General features: G+C 37.5%; 1 protein-coding gene across 1 annotated transcript in view; it reads left to right on the forward strand.

Annotated features, from left to right (window-relative positions):
* LOC107600653 (lipopolysaccharide-responsive and beige-like anchor protein) overlaps positions 1-15739 on the forward strand; it is a 312032-nt gene that overhangs the window by 87765 nt on the left and 208528 nt on the right. The window contains exons 21-25 of the mRNA XM_016292600.1: positions 204-396; positions 10644-11936; positions 12111-12286; positions 12677-12830; positions 13605-13785. Coding sequence (XP_016148086.1) covers positions 204-396; positions 10644-11936; positions 12111-12286; positions 12677-12830; positions 13605-13785 — 1997 coding nt within the window. The remainder of the gene's footprint in view (positions 1-203; positions 397-10643; positions 11937-12110; positions 12287-12676; positions 12831-13604; positions 13786-15739) is intronic.

Below are 15739 nucleotides of genomic sequence, written 5' to 3' on the forward strand. Positions count from 1 at the left end.
ACACACACACACACACACACACACACACTCACTCACACTCTCACTCACTCACTCACTCACTCACTCACTCACTCACTCACTCACTCACTCACTCACACACACACACTCACACACTCTGTTACTTAAATCTGTTTTTAAATACATCTAATTATGGTGATTACATGGTGAGTACAGGTTTTTTATGAACTTGTTCTTTTCTGTAGGAGTCTTTTGCAGTGCTCGGTGTGGCAGGAGTGGATGCTGTCTTTGTGCTTTATAAACCCCAAGAACAGCGAGGAGCAGAAGATCACAGAGATGGTGTACGCCATCTTTCGCATCCTTCTTTATCACTCCATTAAGTATGAGTGGGGTGGCTGGCGCGTGTGGGTGGACACACTCTCCATTACGCATTCCAAGGTTAGGACCCAAACGCGCACACAAAACAACACATGGATGGATGTATTACACGTATGTTACTTGCAGTCATGAATGTTTATTCGAATTCACAAAACTTGGTGCTCTTTCATAGAACACAGGAAATAATTTATGCCTACATTATTATTTGTATTATTCTTTTTATTATTATTATTACAACCGAACAACAGCTAATAGTAACAAATGAACATACACTACTTTTTAAAAAAAAATTTGAAGGAAGTTTATTGTGCTCACCCTGGCTGCATTCACTTAATCAAAAGTATAGTACATGTAGTAATAATATTGTGTAGTTTTATTACAATTTGAAATAACTGTTTTCTATTTTAATATATTTTAAAATGTTATTTATTCTTTTGATGGCAATGCTGAATTTTCAGCAACCACCTGTCTTTAGTGTCACATGATCCTTAAGAAATCATTTTAATATTTGGTGGCTTATTTGTTGTTCAAGTAACATTTCTTATCTGTATCAGTACAGTTATACTGCTTAATATTTTTGTGGAAACTGTAATAGTTTTTTTCAGGATTCATTGATGAGAGGAATAGGAATAGGTATAATAGTATTACCTCATGATAATAGTATAGAATAATAGTAGTACCTCAAACTTTTAAGTGGTTGTTGTGTACAAATTTTTGGACTTTGCCTCCTTCAAAAGTCCATCAAAAAACGTTTATCACCATGTCTCTCTTCCTTTCTTCAGCACTGACTGTACTCTTGTAGTTGGTTCCTTCTCTCATTGCCTTTTCCCCTCCTGTGCTCAGGCTCTCTGCATCATCTGTAATCCACTGGCTTCTCACTGCAGAAACCTGACTGTTATTATGCTCTATAATCAACTAGACTTCTCAGATTCGAATCTGAATTCTTCCACTGCCAAACCCTCTGTTCATACTTTTATTTACAGATTGAATTGCTTCTTTAACGTATTTTAGAACTCTCAGTTTTCTGAGCTTTCTAGCTTCAGAAATATCTATTTTAAGATGCTCTATTGATATTGTAATATGGACATGGTTCCAAGCGTAGTGAAGTCATTTGGTGTCAGACTGTGGCTTTGGGCACCAGCTGCTGGCATTGCACCATTGCTTCGCTCTGCTTGAGTTCTTGTCACTGGCCACTTGGGGGTGCAGCTGGGCTGTGCTATGCAGTGAGGTCTGTAGTGCTCAGTGTGCTTATTCGTCAGCATATGCAGTCTTGTTACAGACTCAGATTTACTTCAAGTTTGTTATTTCTGTGGTACTACCCAAAGGGAATTGCAAAAATAATGACGGGTTTCCCAAACACTTCTCATCTCCCATTGGCTGGACAAACAGCTTCCACAGACTTATGCCACTGACTAGGCCAGTGTTGCTACTGTATGTCAGGCTGGTCGGGATTCTAGAATAAACATCTTAAAATGTCTCGATAGCACCACAGAGCCACAGTGATTAAGGGAATTATTTTAATTTTATTTACAAAAATAAATGTAAATTGTAGGGCTGTGTATTGGCAAGAATCTGGCGATGCGATACGTATCACGATACCGGGGTTGCGATACGATACATTGCGATAATGTAAGCAAGGCAATATATTGGGATATTTCTTATTTTAAGAATAGGATATGATTTTAGGAAATCATTAAGAACACACCACCATATGCAAACCTTAGCAATAAATAAATAAATAAAAAACAGAACACAGTGGGATCTGCATTTGCAATAATCAGTCCCTGTAACATTCAACGTTATTGAACCACTTTTTGTGTAGTACGAGTAAAGGGGGAACAATTAAAGTGCTTGCAGGTAGTGTTGCTTTCGTCAACGAAAATTTTGACTAAATATCGTCATCAACAAACCTTTATCACGTGACGAAAATGAGACGAGACGCAACGAAAATGCTAGTCATGTGACGATGACGATAATTAAATGTATAATGCAATATTGTTGACGAATAAAAACGAGACTAAATGTGGTTTACAAAATAAAAACTATGCTAAAATGTCTCTTCATTTTCATTGACCAAAACGAGACGAAACGAAATGTTATAACTTTATTTCGTCTCGTTTAGTCGCGTTATTATTATTATTTTTGCAGTATTTCTGTTTCCCGTGTCTCACTTCAGGGGCTGCATCAGGTCGACGTCACTTCCTCTTTAGAAGACTTAAGCCAAACAAAGTTAAGTCTGACACAGAGAAAGGGACCGATGGCCGGCCAGCCGGGGTTCGTCTTTATTTAAATGTATGTGTGTGTACTTCTAACATGTTTGGTTGGTAAAATAAATGTTGTAAATTCAAATCAGAGCGTCTTCCGTTATAGAAAGCTTTAAATTACTACTTAACGAAATAAAACAAATCAAAAACAAAAACTCTTTCATTATGATCATAATCCGTAAAGATGCACTTCTCTCTAATCGGCGCGTCTAATGAAGAGATGGCGAGTCAGGATCGACAACTTCATCCTTGTGACACCGACTCAGAAAACACTAGTTTATTAGTAAATAATTCAAATATCTCCTTACTGTTTCCCCCTGATGCATTTATGGTAATTACTTTTGCCGGTGCTTTGCGGCAAACTTAAGCCTATTGCGTGCATTTGAACACAGAACTCTTCAGCTCCGCTGACGGCACGCACCATACATGCTGCTGCTGCTGGACACTAAACACCGTCGAGCCGCTGTTGAGTCACGGTAGCACAGTCTCCTGTTGTTTCCACCAGCGCGACAATCTTTTTTCATCACTAATTGATGGATGTCTAAAATATATAAATAAGGAGAAGCCTAAAACAGGCCCGAGACCCTGCCCGCGTCTGAGCTATGACGTGAAAATTGTGAAAGATAGTGGTCATCTGCCCAATTCAGAAAAAGAGGCGGCTTTTCTGCATTAGGTATGTTTATTATTATTTATTTTTTTTACTCTTTGTACATCAGTTATTGTTCATTCTAAATGTATTTTTTAATGTAGAATATGTGTTACATAAATACATGAAATGTAGAACATATAAAAAAGTGCTCATGGCTCGTCTGCCAGTGGGTGCCCCCCCACGCATAAAAGTGAAACTCCGCTTATGATTTTGCTGTTACTCCTTTCGAAGCCGAATTTCACAAAATTGGGTGTTATTTATGGGGAGTAGAATTATTTATTTATTTCAATGAATGTCATCGACTAGATATCATAATATTTAGGCTATAATATTATAAATCAGGTTGGTTTGTATTGCTGACGTAATATAAAAAGGTGGAGAACCACTGCTATAAGGTAACAATAATATAAGATAACCTTGTTTGAAATGGGTTTGGCTAAAAATAAAATGTTGGTTTCGTCTATAGCCTACTACAAACATTAGGTACTTATACTATATTGACTGGGTTAAATAGAATTGCATTACTAAATAGAGACTAAAATACAATTTTCATTGACTAAAACTAGACTAAAATGTCATCAGTTTTCGTCAATTAAAACTAGACTAAAATGTCATCAGTTTTCGTTGACTAAAACTAGACTAAAATGTCATCAGTTTTCGTCAATTAAAACTAGACTAAAATGTCATCAGTTTTCGTTGACTAAAACTAGACTAAAATGTCATCAGTTTTCGTCAATTAAAACTAGACTAAAATGTCATCAGTTTTCGTCTACTAAAACTAGACTAAAATGTCATCAGTTTTCGTCGACTAAAACTAGACGAAAATAGTCATGGATAATTCTGACTAAAATAAGACTAAAATGCTCAGACTTTTAGTTAACTAAAACTTGACTAGACTAAAAAGAGTATGAACGTGACTAAAACTAATAAAAACTAAAATGATAGCTTCACACAAAGACTAGACTAAAACTAAAATTAAAACAGGCCGCCAAAAACAACACTACTTGCTGGATCCTTTAATTAAATGTATGTATAAAATGTATTTTGTAAAAAGACCATATATCTTTTTACACCCTGCTTTAAAGGGTCACAGTTTAAGTTTACAATTGTAACATACAATGTCACAACATTATGATCTAAACAAAAGAATTACTTCTGCTTAACATCAATGAAAAATAAAGTGCTTGCAGGATTCTGAAGCAATAAAATAAATAAAAATTTCAACTTGGATTTCACAGGTTTTTCAGTTTTGTATTTATGTTCCGCGTGGAATCGCCGAGACCGTGTCGCGAGCACCACCCCAACTGCACAAAACACCCCCACCACGACCCTACCGCCCGCCGCGCCCCGCACGAAGGCTTTTCACGTGACTGGACACGGCAAGCGGTGGACGTTACCACAAAAGCTCAAATAACGCCACATTTCAGCTTTGTATACCGAGGCGGGAACTGGAACAATTCTTTCATCCTCCATTACTAGCAGTGAACTATATTAACGCTAACATTAGTGGCGTGCCCTTATGCTAGTATTTCCTGTCACTGTTTGACTGCTATCTAGTTGTCGGGATATAACTCAAAACGAAACAACTACCATTAATCTTGTATGATTTTTTTTTTTTTAAATAACAGTATTGCCAAACTGAATTTTGGCCCTCCATATTAAAAAAGTTTGGCACATCTGCTATCAATGCTTTACTGTCAGTTGTCTCTGCATATTAATCTCATAATTTAGTTTTTTAAATACAAATTCCACACTTCACCTTTAAAAATGACACAAGAAGAAACACACACACACTCAAAACAAAAACATTATTATTTAGGGTGGTTTATATTTTCAATTATATTTCATAAAGAATGTGTATTGTGCAAATGGGTTGCATTGTAAATAGTCTTAAATGGTTCATAATTATTTTGGTAAAATATTTAGCATATTACAACACTGATGTATTTGTAATTTATTCATTTCATATGAGAAACTCCTAAAAATGAAACAAACGGGTTCATTGACATTTATGTTTATTCATTTTCAGCTGTTTCATCCATAATGACTTACAAATTTGAATAATACCAGCGAAAGTAATTAATTCAGAGGTAATATGTAAAGACATACCTTATTTAAAAAAAAAATAATAATAAATTTTATTTTTTTCAGTCACACCCCATAGTTAATTGTCAAATTACATTATACACAGTAAAATAAAACATAATCTATTGGTGGATTGAGCAGCGATAAAGTATTGCAGCATGCTTTGTGTTCATTCTTTTTTCATGCAGACATGTTATATTTGAGCGTGCTTGCATTCCTTAAGTAGCTCACTGCTGAGCAAGTGCACACAAATTGATCATTCCCCTTCCTATGGGTCAAGCCTGTAATTGCTTTTTTGCGCTATAATTGCACAAGATTAATGCAGGTAAGGTCCTGTTCTGTTTACAGCGTCTCTGCTCTGATCTAAAAACAGAAAAGGGGGTTGTGCTTATGAACTGAAAAGGTGCAGCAGCGCAGAGCTAGAGAGATACATGCATCTGCTGAGGGAAAAAAAGCTAAAGAAACTCAATTGCAATTTTATTGTCCGGCGTGATAGATTTCCTGCCAACTCTGGAGTAGGAGAGCTGTTTGTCACTGTTGCTCTCCCTTTCAGCTGCAGGGGCTGACTGTGTGTGTGTGTGTGTGTGTGTGTGAGTGTGTGGGGGGGGGGGAGAGACATTGTGTGTAGAATAGAAAGAGCGTGTGTTTGCATCTTAGTGATGCACAGTATATGTGAGTGCTGAATGGTATGTGTGGTTTTTAGGTTGTAGTATACAAGATCTCCAGATCCCCATGTTTGAACACATTTAATATTCATCTCAAATGGCCTTGGCAAACATTAGGACAAGTCCTCATAAATTCAACCAGCCTTTTGGGAACCCCCTGGTAAATAAATACATGCTCTTGGGCAAACATACGTATATTTAGACAAGCATGCAAAGCTTGTTTTTTCTCCTCACCTGCTCAATTGTTTTTCCAGTTTACTGTAGAGTGCTGTCTATCAGAATATTTCTTAAATATATTATTATAACATAAACATGAAATATTTCTTAAATATATAATTTTATATTGAGTTCATTCTGTGACTACAGTTCATTTTCATTACATAATAATACTCTTAACACAAAGATTTCAGCAAGTGTGCTGTTGTCTGATTGTTGCTTGCTTGTGTTTTACTGGGCATGTGTGTTTAAAAAGAGATGAAGTCTCCTTTCCAGCCAACCCATTGTAGGCAGACAGATGTTTCCGCAGATGGGCCTGCTGACACCACAGCTTACCCAAGGTGCCTCTGTCCCAGCACTGCACATAAATGAGACTGGCTCCACACAGTTACTGTAGGGACAGTTTTCTGCTGCAAGTGATCACCTTGTGAAAGACTTGGTGCCCTCTATGCTTTCCTAGTCAGCACTCTTCTGTTCCTCTAAAGAACATCTTAATGGGTGAAGGAGACGTTGTAATGGTCCTGCAAAAGTGGCTGCTCTTCTGGAGCCCTTAGTTTCCTTCTAGAATGCTCTATTGAGAGTTCTGTTATCTCATCTGGGGCATCACACTATGCTTTTGTGTTCTCCAAGGGAAGAAGAAAGTATTCTGAAGCAAAGTCATGAATTAGCATATAAGCATTTATAAGAACGTATTTATTTAGAGCACATTATTTCAGCATCATATTGGCTAAGAGCCTTTTCCAGTGGTGCAATATTCTAGTAAATACAGAACTCCAACCATTTCACCGTTTGTATCACTCCGGTTGCAGTATTTCTCACAGCAAGTGTCATGGTGGATGCCCAAATCCACTATAATGTTATAAATAGTACTGTTTTGGTGTTACAGAATTTAGTTTTAAGAGTTGGGTGAAAATGTACTTGTTTAGACTTCAAATATGTGATTTATTAATAAACACAATGACTATATGAAAATTTGCTTCACTGCTTTCGGAGATGTGAGCTCCAGGGCGTCAGCGGCTGTTCAGCGCTCAGCTGTATTTTTGACTGAATTGCCTAGCAACTTTTATGATGGCTGTTGTTGTTTATTATATATTATTATTATTCAATAAATAATATTTTATGTAAATAATAATAGTATTTAATAGTAGTTTTTAGTATTGGGAAATCTTGTGTGTGTTCCTGATGGTTCTAAACTGACATTTTCAAATTAGCGACGAGGCTTGGTCTCAGCTGTAAACTGTCAAACTGAGATTTGAATCTATGGCGGAAGGAAGTAGTTCCACACAAAAGGGGTTTTTAAAGACATTCCGTTGTTGTTTTTTATGTCTTTACACACTCATGCGGTCAAACTGTTGTATAAATGCAATATCACACGAGTAGCCGTGTGATATGGCTGTATATCAGCACAGCTGTGATTACTGTACCTACGGCTGAATCACGTGCTGATATACGGCCATATCTCACTGCTACTCATGTGATATTGCTCATATATAAACTAAAAAATTGTAATTGTATTATATCTTGAGGGTGAATTGTGTGATTATCTTGACCTATACTTTATGCCACTATTAATATCCCTTACCCATTTTTGGCCTCTAGAAAGTAAAGAGACTTTATGGTGTTTTATAGGAAGACTTCTTATACCCTGCAGCTCAAGCAGTACCTTCTTTTCAATCTTTATTTTCTTGCACTTTCTTAACATTCTTAACAATTCTTGTTAACCAACAAGAAACAGATTTAAAAACAAAGATGCTTGTCGTCTTTGACAGTTGTGTGATTCTGGGCCTAATGGAGATGTTGGAAGGAATGACCTGCCTATCTAACAACGTCAAGCCTATTTTGTGGTGTCATGAAACTGCTTATCGTACTTGACAACAGCAATACTATGGATTTAGAAGACAATGGGATCCAGTACTGGAACATTGCTTGTAAAGATAGAGGCATGCCTGCAGTCAGTCTGTATTGAATAAACTCATAGGCTGGCATGAAAACTGGCCTTAGAACATGGATAACATTGACAGTAACATTGACATTGACAGTGATAAACCATTCACTTTCTTGACATTCATTTTGCAAGCTTATCATACCATCACAAAAGCAAAGCTTAAAGAATTTCCTGAGTGTTTTATGACCAACCTTTTTTATTTAGCCATCGTACAGAAATTTCTATGATGGCAATCTCTTTCATCTTAGTATTATTGTATAGTAGCTTAGTATTATTATTGTATTATTGTAAGCCCAGCTAGTGAAAAAAATCTGTCAGTGGATCAAAACTAAATACATAGTTTTGCTTCGCAGGTGCTTTTGCTGCTTTTAATGTTATATTTAGATTTTTAAAACAAGAGAGTCATTCTGCTTGTCTTTCCTGAGTTTCTCTTTGTGTACCTTTATTGTACACTTATGCAGACAGCTGTGAGAGTATCGAAGGGAGGGAAAAAAACTAACAGTGTCTTTTGGACAGAAAAGAAGGGATTCAGTCTACTGACCACATTGATTTTTGCAGGAATGGAATCACATTTAGCTAATCCAATTAGAGCATTCTCAGGGTCCCTATTTCCCCTTTGTTTTGCGGTTACTCACTATCTATTGATCTAAATGGGGCTCCCTACCAGCCCTACAGTGAGAGTCTGGCTGACTGCTCCCTGCTGATCTAAGATCAGTGATTTAAGCGCTGTGTCTGTCTGTTGCTGAGCTTGCAGTCTGATTGCTGCAAGTTCTGCTGGATCATCAGTCTGATGCTGGATGAATCTTCCCTTGAATTAGGGATGCATGCATGTATTTAATTATCTATCTTGTACTTAATTTTTATTTGTTAATTTTGAATTTTTGGCTGGTAAAGTGCAGTTTTTAGCCTGGTGATTCAAAGCTCATTGTCATGTTATGAAAACCTGCACTATATTCTTAGATGAATTGTAGGTTTTTCCATGCCCCACGTCTAGTTTAGAAAGTTGACTGGAATTAAATAAGATGAGATTGAAACTGATGTCTAGCCCACCCGGTGGCATACAGACTATATTTCAAAACCACATTTCTATAGTTACCCCCTTTCCAGAGTAACTTTATCTCTACAACACACCAAGGGCTCACCATTTGCCGGTTATAGTAAGGTAACTAATGCTTTTCACATGACGTAATACTTTATTGGTACGATACGCATTGTAGCGAGCTGCCAGACAATGAGGTGCTTTTAGTGTGCATATGAGGATTTTTTAAACATTTAACAGCATATGGTATACTTACTGATTCTTGAAGATAATACCTAACAGGAAAATATGGGGCCTCATGTGCAGCTTTTAAACCCTTAGTGGTTTACATGAGTTCTAACTTTCATTTTTCACAAATCCTCAAATGCCTTGCAGGCCTTCCAGATATGTTTGGACGTTTATTCGAAATTTAGTGGTTTTATCTGTAAGGCTCCGTCCCTTCATATGGTATCTAATCACAGAATGTGAATGTTTTTCTGAAAATGCACCGTGTGGATTTAATAGCTAAATGTTAAATGCCGAATTGAGCCCATACTAATGGTCTTGCTAAGAAGAGAGTCAGGAGAGAAAGAAAACTAGCAATACATTTCAGAGCTGTCCATTCAGAGCAAACAGCCATGGATTACCAATCAGACCACATGGAAGATTAATGGCCAGGCTTGTAGCAGGCTAATTTAGAACAATAACGGCCAATTAATTACGTATAATAAGGCTTTCTTGCCTAAATGCAAATGCCGGCATTGGTGTGGAAGCTGCAAGTTGTTTCTCGTTTCCCCAGTGGTGTGTTTGACTTTCTGTCTGTTGTGTTCGTTTGATAAATTGAGGTGTGTTTTGGTGTGCTCAGACTTCTGTATCTGCAGATGCTATGCACTGTCTGCTGCTAATTGTAGTCCTAAATACACATAACCATCTCTCTTTTCACAGTATTTTTTATTCCTGCCTGGTCAGGCTATAGTTCAGATTTTTATTATTGTTATTATATTTTTATATTCAATAATATTTTTTTTTGAAGTGCCAGAATACATTTTTTAATATATATAAATATTAAGATCTCTTTATAGGACAAATTCATAACAAATAACATATTGAAATATTAATCACTTTAAAACGTAAATAATTAGCAGTAATTTGCAATAATAGCTTATTTTAAAGCTAAAATTGTACAGTGTAGCTCCATACATAAAACTTGACAGGAATCATTAAATAAACACATGACATAAACAAATGTTCTCCTGAGTCTTGACCCTAGTGGCATTTATACATATATATATATATATATATATATATATATCAATGCCATATAGTCGTATAATATATTATTATATCTATATAGTACTTCTATATTATACTGTATGGCAGTTAGTTTGATCTGATTGAGAATGTACTTTTTGCTCCTGTGCATAATTAACATTCCTTCAAACTCTCTTACTGTCTGTTTCATCAGGTCACCTTTGAGCAACACAAAGAGAATCTGGCCCACATGTTCCTTGAGTACCAGCGGATGGGTTCTGAGGAAGGATCTGAAAGCAGAATCAGAACTGTATCTGGAGCCAGTCACGATTCTCAGTTCCTTGCCTCAACCAATGGTGAGCTGAATGCTGACGAGACGGCTCCATCTACAGTAATTGAGCTACGTGTTGAGGAGAAGGTCACTGATCAGCCTGGAGACAATGAGGAAAACAGGGCCCAGATCCCAGTCACAGTGTCCAATATTCTGGCCAGAGATGAGGAAGAGAGACAGACAGATACCATTGCCACCTCACCAGAGACAAAGAAAGGGGATAAAGGTGAACAGGACACTACGAAAGAACCAGGAAAGGATAATGAAGTGCAAAATATGGAGGCTGACATGGATGGAGAGCATGAGAGAGTGGAAAGAGTTGAGGCTGACATCACAATGACTAAAGGTAGGGTAAACGAGAAGGAAAGAGCTGATCTGAGTGTAACAGATGATGTGGACAATACTCAGACTGCAACCAACAAGGATGCCAGAGTTGAAACTGAAGTTGTGAAGATATCAGATGAAGATGATGGTAAAACAAGCACTGCTGAAACTGTACTAAATGTTCAAGTAGAAGATAAAGAAAAAAGACCTGGAGATTCTTCTCCTGAAGCTGTAAAGGAAGCTAAAGTGGAAGAAAGTTCTGAGGCTTCGGCAAACCAGGAGACCAGCAAAACTGGGTCCTCCATCACGGATGAAGATAGCACAGATGTTTCCTCAGTCAGCAACTTAGTGAAGGTCAGTGATGACAGCACAGAGGAGTCTTCTTATGTTTCAGCTACAGCGGGTGAGACTGATGACAATGGTGCAGAAAAGGAAGACGATGGGAAAGAGAAAGAAAAGAAGCTGGAAACCGAAAAAGATGAGAAGCCATTACAAAATGAGAAAGTAGAGGAAACCAAGGCTGAACCAGCTCCCATGGTGGAGGTGGATTTAAACCAAAGCACCTCTATCGATGAGACCAAGCTTCACAAAGAGACTACAGCTGGTCATGGTGCTGTTGAGGCTGAGCAAACCCCAGAAGTACTTCCTCCAGATTTGTCCAAGGTGTCTGCGGCAGAGGTTAGCCCTTGCGCTGAGAGTATCTCACAGGATCCAGGAACTAACCAAGACACTCCAAAGGCAGCAGGGACTGAGACCTCAGCAACTAAAACCAAAGAGATTAAAATTGCTAGACTGGATGTGTCAAGTGTGGCCTCAGACACAGAGAGATTGGAGCTGAAGGACACCTCAACAGTAAGTTTTGCAATATTTATAACTGAGGAACATGATACCAGGTTGAGACCTACAGAAATGTACTAAATTTATTGATTATATGAAAAACTGAGATTTTTCACAGGGCAAGAAAATGACTTTCTCTTTAGGTCACACAAAACTAATTTTAGAAGAATAATTGTGTATTTTTTGCAGAATCTGAGCGCAAATCAAGCAGCTGCCTCAAGCCCCTCAGGTCAGGGCAATGAGGGCTCGTCTTCGGCACGGTCCACTATGTTCCGTATCCCAGAGTTCAAGTGGTCTCATGTGCACCAGCGCCTTTTGACTGACCTGATGTTCTCTATTGAGACTGATGTGCAGATGTGGAGAAGGTGAGAGAAACACCAGGAACCAAAGATCAAATAGGCAAAGGGATAAAATATCTATATGATAGCTTTTTGTAAAATCAGTATTGATAAAACATATTTATTAACAACCTTTAGGTGTTTAATCTAATTGTTGTTTGAGAAATCCAGTCATATCAATAGTATCCACACAATCAGGAATTTTTTTTAAGGGTGTAATGTGTTTTTTTTTTGTTTGTTTTTTATAATCGACAGATGCTATTCATAGTTATAGTTAAAAATAAAAGTAAAGTATGAGAATGTTGATTACCTTGAATTACCCTTCTACTGCCTCACAGACAGCTCCCTTTGATGTTTTAGTAAGTTTCATAACTTCTTTTATCATTTCATAATTAGTTTTCTCACTTCTCCCCACAGTCATTCAACTAAGACAGTTATGGACTTTGTGAACAGCAGTGAGAACGTAGTGTTTGTGCACAACACTGTCCATCTAGTCTCTCAGGTGGTGGACAACCTCATCATGGCCTGTGGAGGAATCCTTCCTCTGCTGTCTGCAGCCACCTCTTCTACGGTTAGTATGTTTGTGTGTTTCCATCAAGTTCACTTTGGCATCTCAAGTGTTGTGGCATGATGTAATGCATTTCCCGTGCCACTGATGTGTTTCAGTCCCGCTAAAGGACAGTTAGGACAGTTAGGTTTATTGAATTTGTCCAATCAGTAGTGTTTCAGGAGGGGAATGGCCTGCACATTTGCATTCAGATCCATTCCTGTATGGAACGACTTATACTGTTCACTATCCAATCAATTTCTGATAGAAAAGCTATACCCCAATCAACATATTTGTTTCTCATTAAATATCCTGTTTCACTCAAGATGCCATTTTACAAAAGTAAAATGGGTTGCAGACACAGTTTCATGTTGACTTCAAATCCTATCTGCAGCCTTTGCCTCATACAGGAAATGTCTAAAAAAAATCCCAAGCTCCCATATTTTTCAAGATCCTTGATGGTTTCCCATGCCATTCACAGCAGCTCTCACATCAGAGTAAAAGGATCATTTCAGTCAAGTCTGAGAGGACCCTTAAATCATGGTGTGATAATGTGTACATACTAAATTAACACCGATCTCATTAGAAGAAAGTGTGCTGGCCCGTCTTAATGATGATCATTTATATTCTTACTTTAATGATTTTGTGTAATTTGATTACAATAGCCATGATAATGAAAAGTGAGGGCGATGATAAAGGTGACCATCAGTACATTATGAAGGTTTGAGTGAAGATGGCGCTGATTATGAAGGCTGCAGTTGCAGTAATGATGATGATGATGATGACACTGTCTTGCAGCATGAGCTGGAGAACATTGAGCCATCTCAGGGTTTGTCTGTGGAGGCGTCACTGATGTTCTTGCAGAGGCTGATCAATCTCGTGGATGTGCTGATCTTCGCCAGTTCACTCAACTTCACAGAAATCGAAGCAGAGAAGAACATGTCCTCTGGAGGAATCCTAAGACAATGCCTACGTTTGGGTATATTGCTCTCTTTCTGTCTTTTTCTTTAGTGCTAAGGCTTGTTATTTATCTATTAAGGCTTGTTACGGTAGCTATTGCTCATATAACTAAACTAATAAACTTTGCCATGCAACCTAGAGGTCTGCGCGGGACTGTTTTTTTAGTCCCGCTCCCGCAAGGTTCTATTCCGCACCCACCCGCTCCTGCTATATATTCACTCTTTGTTCACCCGCTGTCCGCTTAGAATAATTTTCTTCCCGACCCAACCGTTCCCGCTAAATTTAGATCTCGTTTCCAGAATCTCACATTTAAATTTCCGCTACTGAAAGAAAGAGAGATAGGCTAACAAATAAAAGTGTAGTCTGCGCAAAATTTTTATTTTATTCGTCTTGTCAAGAATTTATTGACTTTGACTTGAATTTATATGAATTATCTTAAGACACAAAATTGGTTTAATATTTAATGCAACACAGTAGGAAAAAAAAGTGTCAGAAAATAAAAATGTTGTACAAAAATTTTATTTCTTATTTTTATTCGTCTTGTCAGGATACAATTCGTTTGACATTGACAACACAATAGGGAAAAAGTGTGGCAGAGAGAAAAAATAAATAAAATGTAGGTTGTACAAAAATAGCCTATTGGCTATTTTTATTCGTCTTGTCAAAATACTAAATTCGTTTGACATTTTTCTGTTAACACAGTAGGAAAAGTGTCGCAGAGAAAAATAAATAAATACGACATCTTTCATTTAAAAATAAATTATAGGCTAAGCAAAATATAAACAAAACCGAGTTGAACGTCCTTTAAGGACAGCGCATCCACACGTTGCTCCATCCTTATTCTGCTCTGTCACTCATCGACAACCTGCCTGTTCTGTCTGAGGGCTGTATATTTACCACAGGTACAGCCTGCTCTGAGCATGGTTATGCACATGCTGCGCACAGACCACGCAAATAAAACGTGTGACGTTTAAAACATGCGTGCAGCGCGTGCATCCTGAGCGCAATATGCTGTTCTAAATGGACGTCGGGAATGGAGTATTGATAGACCACCCGCTCCCGTTCAAATGACACTAGAGTTACCGACCGCTACTGCGTTTTATTCAGGAATTTAATCCCGCAGCGCAAAAAATCTGGTCGGGTCCCGCGGGAATGCAGACCACTGATGTAACCTGCCCCACACTGTTTGAACTACGAACACGTATTTGTACAAATTGTGTGGCTTGTTGTGAGGAGGTGGGCTTTTACTGAGCAATTGGAGATGGCCAAAAATATCCCATAAACTTACATTGACGGTAGGATCTGAGACATATATAGGGACTTGAATCAGTAGGTAACCATCTAGCAACTGCATAGTAACATGCTAAAAATGCTCAAAACAGTAACATCCTGGCAACTATCCATGACACCCTAGAATTGTGATAGCGAGTTTTGTACGGGCAAGAAACATTTTTTTTTGTGCTAATTAGGGTCAGTAAGAATATTATTTTTGAAAGAAATCAATGCTTTTTTTCCAGCAAGGATGTGTAGGATTGATCAAAAGTGACATTTATAATGTTTAAAATAACTGCTGTTCATTTGAACTTTCTATTCATCAAAGAATCCTGAAAAAAATATATATCATGGTTACCCGAAAAATATTAAGCTGCACAACTGATTTCAACATTGATAATAATAGGTGTTTTTCGAGCAGCAAGGATCATGTGACACTGAAGACTAAAGTAATGGCTGCTGAAAATTCAGCTTTAACCATCACAGGAATAAATTACTTTTTAATAAATAAATAAATTAATTAATTAATAGAAAATGGTTTTGAAATTATAATAATATTCGAGAGTATTACTGTTTTTACGGTATTTTTGATCAAATAAATGTAGCTCTGACTGCAAAACTCCAAAAACATTAAAAGAATCTTACAGGCCCCAAGCTTTTGAATAGTAGTGAGTCACTGCTTGTTCCTCTTCCTCCATGAT

Source organism: Sinocyclocheilus grahami, unplaced genomic scaffold (assembly GCF_001515645.1).
Source record: "Sinocyclocheilus grahami isolate Dianchi unplaced genomic scaffold, SAMN03320097.WGS_v1.1 scaffold288.1, whole genome shotgun sequence".
NCBI lineage: Eukaryota > Metazoa > Chordata > Actinopteri > Cypriniformes > Cyprinidae > Sinocyclocheilus > Sinocyclocheilus grahami.